Raw genomic sequence first — 10,000 nt, 5'->3', positions numbered from 1 at the left:
TTGTAACATCGCCTAACAGGCGGCATGTCCCGTCCTACATGTTAAATTAATGTTACTCTTTGCCTTGTAAAGCGCTTTGAGCACATTTAGTGGATATTGCGCTATATAAAAGCTCAATTTTTAAAAATAGACAAGTAGATGTAATTAAGTTTTAAATACAAAACAAGATATTTAACGATATTTAACCCTTTCCCTACCAGCCATTTTCAGAATTTTCCCCATAATTTCACACCCACCCAACACAAAAATCGTTTTTTCTGACTCAAACAGAAAAGCAACAAATACATTCTATGCATAGATAATAATATTGATCAGCAAAATGAACTCTACAAAACACAGTGTCACGTTTTTATGGCTATCTATAATAAACGATTTTTCTTTAATAAATTGTGTGATTTACAAAAGAAATCTGAATGATAAAAGTGCTGGTTGGGTCTTATCTTCTCTTTTTACTATTGAGCTTTTATATAGCGCAATATCCACTTAACGTGCTCAAAGCACTATACAAGGGGTCCCTGGTCAACAGCAACATTTAACATGTAGGACGAGACATGATAGGCGATATTACAAATTTTCGGACAAAGACAACGCTGTTAACGGCCAGGTACTCATTTTACACCTGAGTACGGTGAGAGAATGTGAGTAAAGAGCCTTTTCCAAGGACTCAACTATGCGTCGAGCGAGGCTCGAACCCAGGACCTTCCGATCCGAAAGCGAGTGTCATACCCACTAGATCACATAGCCGCACATCGAACCGGGATGCAGTCGAGATTATTTTTATTCTGACCCCCCCTACCCCCCCCCTACCCCCCCTACCCCCATACCCCCCCTACCCCCCTACCCCCCCACCCCCCCCCCTACCCCCTCACCCCCCCCCCACCCCCTACCCCCCTACCCCCTACCCCCCCCTACCCCCCACCCCTACCCCCCCCTACCCCCCTACCCTACCCCCTACCCCCCCTACCCCCCCTACGCCCCCCCTACCCCCCCTACCCCCCCCTACCCCCCCCCCCGCCCCCCTTGTCTACCCAGCAGTGATTGGGTAAATTAAATCAAATTATGAAATTAAGGAGCAGGCACCGGTGTAAGACAAAGATCTGAACAAGTGTGTATGTGTGTGTGTGTGAATCGGTGCTAGTCATAACAGGCTATGTGGTCTAGTGGTATGACACTCGCTTTCGGATCGGAAGGTCCTGGGTTCGAGCCTCGCGCTCGGCGCATAGTTGAGTCCTTGGAAAAGGCTCTTTACTCACATTCTCTCACCGAACTCAGGTGTAAAATGAGTACCTGGCCGTTAAAAGCGATGTCTTTGTCCGAAAAATTGTAATATCGCCTAAGAGGAGTCATGTCCCGTCCTACATGTTAAATGTTGCTGTTGACCAGGAACCCCTTGTAAAGCCCTTTGAGCACATTTAGTGGATATTGCGCTATATAAAGCTAAAAAAAAAAAATAAAAAGAAGAAAGAAAAATATAAGAAATAAACCATCCCAGAAAAAGTCAGTCTCCCTTGACTGGGGGCTCGAACATCAGACCTGATTACCGGTCAGACGTGCTACCGTTACACCGACAGATAGTTGGGACAATTTTAATATCTATTTTATTTTTTATTCTTCATTGATTGGGTAGCTGGGTCTGTTAGATCTGGCGGAAAGTACTTTGCGATAGACTAGCTAGCGTCCTATCCAAAGAGTAGCAATCAAATGCTATTGTCCGTTTTTAACGCTATAGAAACCGGGATAAACTCCGGCTCCATGGGCCTCATGGCTCTGAGAGAAACTTTTGATTTTAAATATGTAACCCGCGTGGACGATTTGGTGACAAAAACTTGACGACAAAAAAAAAAGACAAAAAAAAAAAAAAAAAAAAAAAAAATGCGTTCAGGGCTGATAGAACAAGAGTTTGGAATTGTTTGGGTTCTTGGTTTTGTTTTTGTAAATTTTTTTTTTTGGGGGGGGGGGGGGGGGGGGGGGGCGGGGGGGGGGGGGTGCAGGAAGGCGGTTGTTTTTTTTGTTTTGTTTGTTTTGCTTTTATCGTTATTATTATTATTATTATTATTATTATTATTATTATTATTATTATTATATATTATATATTATTATTATTTATTATTATTATTATTATTATTATATTATTATCATCATCATTATCTTTTAAAAGTCATATAAAAATAAATCTTTTAACATTGTTTTAAAAATTTATTTATCTATTTATTTATTTTAATTATTGATTGTTTGATTGATTAATTAATTTATTTATGTCTTCATTACATCTCTTTCAATTTATTTATTAATTCATTTATTTTGTTTATTTATTTAGTTGTTTTTTTTAATCATGTATTTAATCATTTATTTATTTTAATTTATTTACTTATTTATTATTTATTTATTTATTCATCACTTATCTAATGACTTCTTTACATATTTATTTATTTAATTATTGATTTATTTGTTTATATATTTTATTTATTTATTCATCTATTTATTTATTTATTTAATTTTTAAATTATTTATTTACTTATGTCTGAAAGAAGAAATAACCTAAAATATAAATAAAGACATGGACGACACAAATGATTATTCATTAGAATATCTGCAAAAACAAAAGAAAAAACAAATTTATTGTGAATTAATCTGAATAGGTTTGGTATATATGGAGGAGAATGTGTCTCAAATAGCCCCCCCCCCCTCCCCCCCCCCCCCCCCCCCCCCCCCCCCCCCCCCCCACCTTTCTCTCGATTTTATTTTGTGTAGGTAGATGAGACCACGTGACCACGTTGGACCAATCCACGGTATTCTGGAATGTTCTGGAATGTCACCACCTTTAGACCCAACACCAACCCACCTCCAACATTTATAATCGTGATTATACCACACCTGTGAATCCACCCACGCCTGCCCTACTACTACGCCATCTCGTCACAACACACACACACACACACACACACACACACACACACACGCATACAAATATTACAACCTGTCTCCTCCTTGAAATTCACAAGTTCATCCCCCACGAAGAAAAAAAAAAACAAACAAACAAACGGAACACAAGAAACAAACAAACAAAATACCCCCCCCCCCCCCCTTCCCCCAGACCAAAAAAATAAAATAAAATAATAATGATAACATAAAATAAAAATAACAAACAAAACCAAAAAGACAAACAAATCAAAACGGAACAAGGACTGATCAAGTGGGCCCCAATCATTTGCGTGGAGATTACAAAATAAGCAGCCTACAAGATTGAACCCGAGACATTTCTGTGGCGGATCATCCAAGCTCAAATTTTAATCAACACAATATCGGTGGATTAAAACTAATCACAAAAATTCCATCGGATCCTAGAGCCTTAAACAAAACAAAACAAAACAAAACAAAGAAAAAAAGGGAAAACGAAAGCCTCTACACAGGGACCACAGATCCGTTACAGTAGCCTCTAGTTTCCATGAAAAGGCAAACAAGTATCAGCCCACCTTGAACAAATAGATTCATCATCGTAAACTGCCTAACCCCCCCCCCCCCCCAAACCCCACCAACCCAATCCATTCTACAAGGTCACCAGAATCTAAGATGGAGCCCCCCACCGTCGGACCACTAAGGTATGTCAGTGCTTAAATTAATTTTATTAATGAGTGCGTTTAATTTAGTTTAAAACAAAAAAAAAATCACAACATACACCGGCCGGATATAACACACCAACACACATAACTGTGTGTAACCTTTAACGTTTATTGTCTGATTGATACAATTTAGTGAGAACTACTCAAAAAAATGGCTGGCTAAATACAATTACAAAGAGCTGAGTGACGTCAATGTCGTTCTGTCTAAACGAATGATATAATAAAAATAATGCTAATAATAATAATAATAATAAATAATAATAATAATAATAATAAAAAATAATTAATAATAATAATAAATAATAATATATAATAATAATAATAATAATAATAATAATAATATAATAATAAATAATAATAATAATAATAATAATAATAATAATAATAATAATATAATAATAAATAATAATAATAATAATAATAAGAATAATAATAATAATATAAAATAATAATAATATAATAATAATAATATATAATAATAATAATAATGATGATGATGATGATGATGATGATGATGATGATGATGATGATGATGATGATGATGATGATGATGATGATGATAATGATGAGCCATCCACCCACCCACCCATGCACTCATCCACCAACCCATCCAACCATCCATCCATTTACCAACTGATCCATCTATCCACCCATCCACCAACCCATCCATCCATCCATCCATCCACCCATCCACCCATCCAACCATCCATCCATCCATTCATCCATCCACCCATCCAACCATCCATCCATCCACCAACCCATCCATCCATCCATCCATCCATCCATCCATCCATCCATTCACCCATCCACCCATCCACCAATCCATCCATCCATTCATCCATTCACCCATCCAACCATCCATCCATCCACCAATCCATCCATCCATCCACCCATCCATCCTATATCTATTCATCTATCCACCCATCCACCAATCCACCAATCCATCCTTTCATACACCAATCCATCCACTCATCCATCCACCCAGCCATCCATCCATCCATGCATCCATCCACCCATCCATTCATCCATCCATCCATCCATCTTTTCTATCCATCCACAGGCCTATACCCATACATCTACCTCGTCCAACAGTGACTTCCATATTTGAAAGACAAATGCCTGTACCTCTTCGCCTCCCTATGGCCTTACAACAACAACAGCAACTACAACAACAACTACAACAACAGCAACAACAACAACAACAACAACAACAACAACACGAGCAACCGCAACAACATAATCAACCCCATAATTTTATCAACATCGCCTCCAATTCACCGATTACGGATAAAACTAACATTATGACGTCATCATTTACGCAATCTATGACGTCACAATCAACCCCCAAAGCGCCTACGTCATTCAAAATCTGGAACCCTGCTCTTGACCTGTATTCCAAGTCGTCAAATCATCACCACAAACACAACGAGGAAGGTGGAGAGGAGATGGAAGAGGACGAGAACGGCGATAAGGATATGATAGATAATGATGAGGATGAAATGGACAATTTCAACGTCGGAGAATGTCTTGGTGAGAGAGATGAGAATTCCGTGGAATCACCAGGCACCAAAATTGGTTCGGATTCCCGATCTCCAGTGTTATCACCACCATCGTCATCTTCGTTATCTGTTGTAGGAGAAGCACCACCACCACACCCACCGCCACTACCATCGTCATCATCATCATCATTACCATCGTCATCATCATCATCATTATCATCATTGTCATCCACCTTTTCAGCATTGTCATCGTCGTCGTCGTCATTATCATCATCATCATCATCATCATCATCATCATCATCATCATCATCATCATCATCAACAGTATTATCAAAAACCCAAACGACAATGACAATATCTACGCCAAATGTCAAATCTCCTTTATCATCGTCATCGTCATCATTATCTTCATCATCATCGCCGTTGTTATCATCATTGCCACCTTCAGATAATGATCTTGATAAATCCTCACAAAGAATTAAGTCTTACAACAGCAACAACAACAACAACAATAACAATAACAACAAACATCAGCCGCTGAGTCCAAATGTCTTTCCCACGGACACAACAAAAACGTCCATGTATTCACCCCAAAAACTTCACCCCTTCCTTCCACAGCCCCAATCTCACCCTCACCCTCCCCCTCCACAACTGTCTCCCTTCGCGCCGGCCCCCCATCTGTCACTACCCCACCACCCAGCTCTGCAATCATTGCCCAGTGGCGCTTTCCTAGAGAGACAAATCCTTCACAATGCCCTGACTCTGGCCCACTCTCGTACGACTGCCATCAACCAGCATCAACAACACCAACAATTACAACAATTGCAACAGCAACAACAACAACATCACTTTCAGCTACACCAACAGCAGCAACTACAATTACGACAACAGCTTCAAAATCTGCACCATCTACAACAAATTCAACAGCATCAACAACAACAACAACAACAACAACAACAACAACAACAACAACAGCAACAACAACACCAGCTTCTAATTGAACCTAACAGCCACAACAATAACAAACACAACAACAACACCACCACCAACAACAGTGGCAACGACGACAACAACAATAATAACAACGAGGACAAGAAGGACACCCACCCAGATGTAACACACCTCTTCCCCCACCAAACCCCACAATCAAACACCAAGCCCAACCAAACTCAAAGCCTACAACAAAAACACCAACAGCACCACCACCATCATCGTCATCATCATCAACAGCAACAACAACAACAACAGCAGCAGCAACAGCAAAACCCACAACGTCCGTTAAACAAGCTGGATTACCAGACCAATTCCCATGACAAACTCCCCTTGTTGTCTCCCCATTTACCCCCGAACCCCCATCCCCACCACCCACAGCCAACATCCGACAAGCTTCAGCTCACCCTCCACAGCGCCTTAGCCTTTGCCCAGTCCCGGGCTGCTGTCTTGATGGGAAGACCTCCATCCACCTCCATCAACTACAACCCTCACTTCCCAGCAGTATCTCCATTAGTCTCTTTGGACACACCAACACCTCACGGATACGGCCGAAAACTTTTTCCGTGTCCTCAATGCCGCTATACGACCGATCGAAGGAACAACCTGAAACGTCACATGCTGACAATGCATCAAACCAGCTCCAAAATGCTGGAATGCTGTGGGATTTTGTTCAACACCAAAGCTGCACTGAGAGAACACGCAATGATATTCCACTACCACGGCTACACTTGCTATTTCTGTGGAAGACGCTTCTGTCGAAAGGCATTACTGAAACGTCATCTATCCGTCCACAACGGGCAGAAAGATTTTGTGTGCACCGTGTGCGATTACGCCACGTCTCACAAAAGCAATTTGGAACGTCACCGGAAAGTGCACTCCAGACAGGAGGACGATGGGAAGGACGATGACGTCGGTGGAAGTGCAGTAGAACGTCATCTACACGTCCATGGCGGCGTTGGTGGTTACCATGACGACCTGAAATCGAGCGGAAGTCATGATGACGTCATCACCGATGAGGACGAGTTGTCGGTGTGTTCGGAATTCGATGATGATGACGAGGATACTGACGAGGAGATAAATGTACACAGTGACTGAGTTTGAACAATGGAAAAATTACCTCTATCTACCCAGGTGTAAATATGTTTGTGTGAAGGATAAAAACATTACCTCTAACAACCAAAGTATATCATATGTGATAGTTTGAAAGATGGAAAAATTACCCCTATCTACTCCAGTGTAAATGTGTTAGTCTGTGTACGACACTGAAGAGGAGATTACGACATGTACACAGTGACAGAGTGTGAAAGATAGAAATATTACCTCTATCTACCCAAGTGTAAAAGTATTAGCTTGAGAGGTAGAAAAATTACCTCTATCAAGCCAGTGTAAATATATGAGGGGTGTGGAAACATTACTTCTATTTACCCAAGTGTCAAAATGTATGATTTTATAAAAAAGATAATATCTAATATCTAACTCCAAATTACGTGTATAAAACACCTGTCATGCATACAACCAGTAACATGACACAGACAGAGTTTGGTTGGTTGGAAAATTACCTCTATCAACTCAGGTGAAAATATGTTGATAACTTATCTTTGAATGAATCGGTCTTAAGGATTGAATTAAAGTGAGGAATAGAATTCAAAATTGATGAAAGATAAGATAAAAATATTAAATAAATAAATAGGTAAATAAACAAATAAATTAATAAATAAATAAATAAATAAATAAATAAATTAATTAATTAATTAATTAATTAATTAATTAATTAATTAATTAATTTAAAAAAAATGTAGCTATTCGCCTCAAAACGGAATGTGCCGGATTAAACTGATGCTAAAGTTTGAAATTGAAACTCCCTTCATTCATCCCCAAGGGGAAATTTGTCTCTAGGGTCTATTCCAAGGGAAGACTGAAATAACCCAGACGTCAGCCGCAGAGCAGAGTCGTAAATTCATATATATATATATATATATATATATATATATATTATATATATATATATATTATATATATATATATACATATATGTATATATATATATATATATATATATATATATATATATATATATATAGAGAGAGAGAGAGAGAGAGAGAGAGAGAGAGAGAGAGAGAGAGAGACAAAGAGATAGAGACAGATACACACACACACACACCACATATATATATATATATATATATATATATATATATATATATAGAGAGAGAGAGAGAGAGAGAGAGAGAGAGAGAGAGAGAGAGAGAGAGAGAGAGAGAGATGGTTTTTTGCTTCTTTACGTAATTAAACCTATAAATGATACGTTTGGTTATCTTAAAGCATAACGTTTGAGATGTTATATAGCGCAATATCCACTGAACGTGCTCAAAGCGCTTTACATAGGGTCCTGACCAACAGCAACACGTAACGTGTAGAATGAGACATGACCCCTGTTATGCGATATTACATTTTTTTTTTCCGACAGAGACAAAGCTGTTAACTGGCAGGTACTCATTTTACACTTGAGTACGGTGAGAAAATGTGAGTAAAGAGCCTTTTCCAAGGACTGATCTATGCGCCGAGTGAGGCTCGAACCCAGGACCTTCCGATCCGAAAGGGCGTGTCAAACCCAAGATCACATCGCCGCACAAATCTCAAACTCTAAACATGAAAGAACATCATTGATTGATTATCCGGACAAACTTACCGTTCAGAGGAGATGGACCATATATATATGTGTGTGTGTGTGTGTGTGTGTGTGTGTATGTGTGTGTGTGTGTATGTGTGTGTGTGTGTGATTTTAAAGAGTTTTATTTTAAATCTTCCATCATTGTTTTCTTTTTGCTTGTGTTTTTTTTTTCCTTGTCTTTTTCTTCTTTTTAGATAAATTTCCTTTTGGATTAAAAAACAACACCTTATTTTCTTCTTTTTCTTCTTCTTCATCTTCATCTTCATCTTCATCTTCATCTTCATCTTCTTCTTCTTCTTCTTCTTCTTCTTCTTCTTCTTCTTCTTCTTTCTTCTTCTTCTTCTTCTTCTTCTTCTCTTCTTCTTCTTCTTCTTCTTCTTTCTTCTTCTTCTTCTTCTTCTTCTTCTTCTTCTTCTTCTTCTTCTTCTTCTTCTTCTTCTTCTTCTTCTTCTTCTTCTTCTTCTTCTTCTTCTTCTTCTTCTTCTTCTTCTTCTTCTTCTTCTTCTTCTTCTTCTTCTTCTTCTTCTTCTTCTTCTTCTTCTTCTTCTTCTTCTTCTTCTTCTTCTTCTTCTTTCTTCTTTTCTTCTTCTTCTTCTTCTTCTTCTTCTTCTTCTTCTTCTTCTTCTTCTTCTTCTTCTTCTTCTTCTTCTTCTTCTTCTTCTTCTTCTTCTTCTTCTTCTTTTCTTAATAAAAATATTATTATTATTATTATTATTATTATTATTTATTATTATTATTATTATTATTATTATTATTATTATTATTATTATTATTATTATTATTATTATTATTATTATTATTATTATTATTATTATTATAGGATTTAATGAGACAGGTAGCTTGAAAGTAAGTTTGATAAATTTCACATACTTATTTTATTATGGTAGTCGTATAGAACGGTGTGTAGGTGGTGTGTAGATGATGTGTATATGATGTTAGATGATGTGTAGATGATGTGCAAACAATCCCATTGTCCCACTAACCAAATTATATGATTTGTTTTACCCTGTGATTCATTTGTATGCATTTTTAAACGATGGTAATATTTATACATGATAATATATGTAAATTTATTCATATCCATAATTTTCAAGTTTTAATTTTCATTGTTCAATAAATCATGAAGAATTGAAATTGTTTGTATTGTTATGGTTTGTTTTTAATGTTTTATCACCGGTTGTTTTCATCATTGATATCGCTGTTATGTTGATGATTTG

General features: G+C 37.7%; 1 protein-coding gene across 3 annotated transcripts in view; it reads left to right on the top strand.

Annotated features, from left to right (window-relative positions):
* Nucleotides 1-8,055, top strand: part of LOC144956074 (uncharacterized) — a 35,114-nt gene extending 27,059 nt beyond the window's left edge. For 2 of the 3 annotated variants that reach the window (XM_078886406.1, XM_078886407.1), the window contains exons 2-3: nt 2,752-3,599; nt 4,681-8,055. In XM_078886406.1, the coding sequence (XP_078742532.1) occupies nt 3,571-3,599; nt 4,681-7,207 (2,556 nt within the window). In that variant the 5' untranslated portion in view covers nt 2,752-3,570 and the 3' untranslated portion in view covers nt 7,208-8,055. The remainder of the gene's footprint in view (nt 1-2,751; nt 3,600-4,680) is intronic. The other variant, XM_078886408.1, reaches the window with a different exon arrangement.
* The last annotated feature ends 1,945 nt before the right edge of the window (nt 8,056-10,000 follow it).

Source organism: Berghia stephanieae, chromosome 10, assembly GCF_034508935.2.
Source record: "Berghia stephanieae isolate SIO BIC M18660-M18661 chromosome 10, UCSD_Bste_1.3, whole genome shotgun sequence".
NCBI classification, from domain to species: domain Eukaryota; kingdom Metazoa; phylum Mollusca; class Gastropoda; order Nudibranchia; family Aeolidiidae; genus Berghia; species Berghia stephanieae.
Note: the sequence above shows the minus strand (reverse complement) of the source record. Positions and strands in the feature narration are given on the sequence as shown.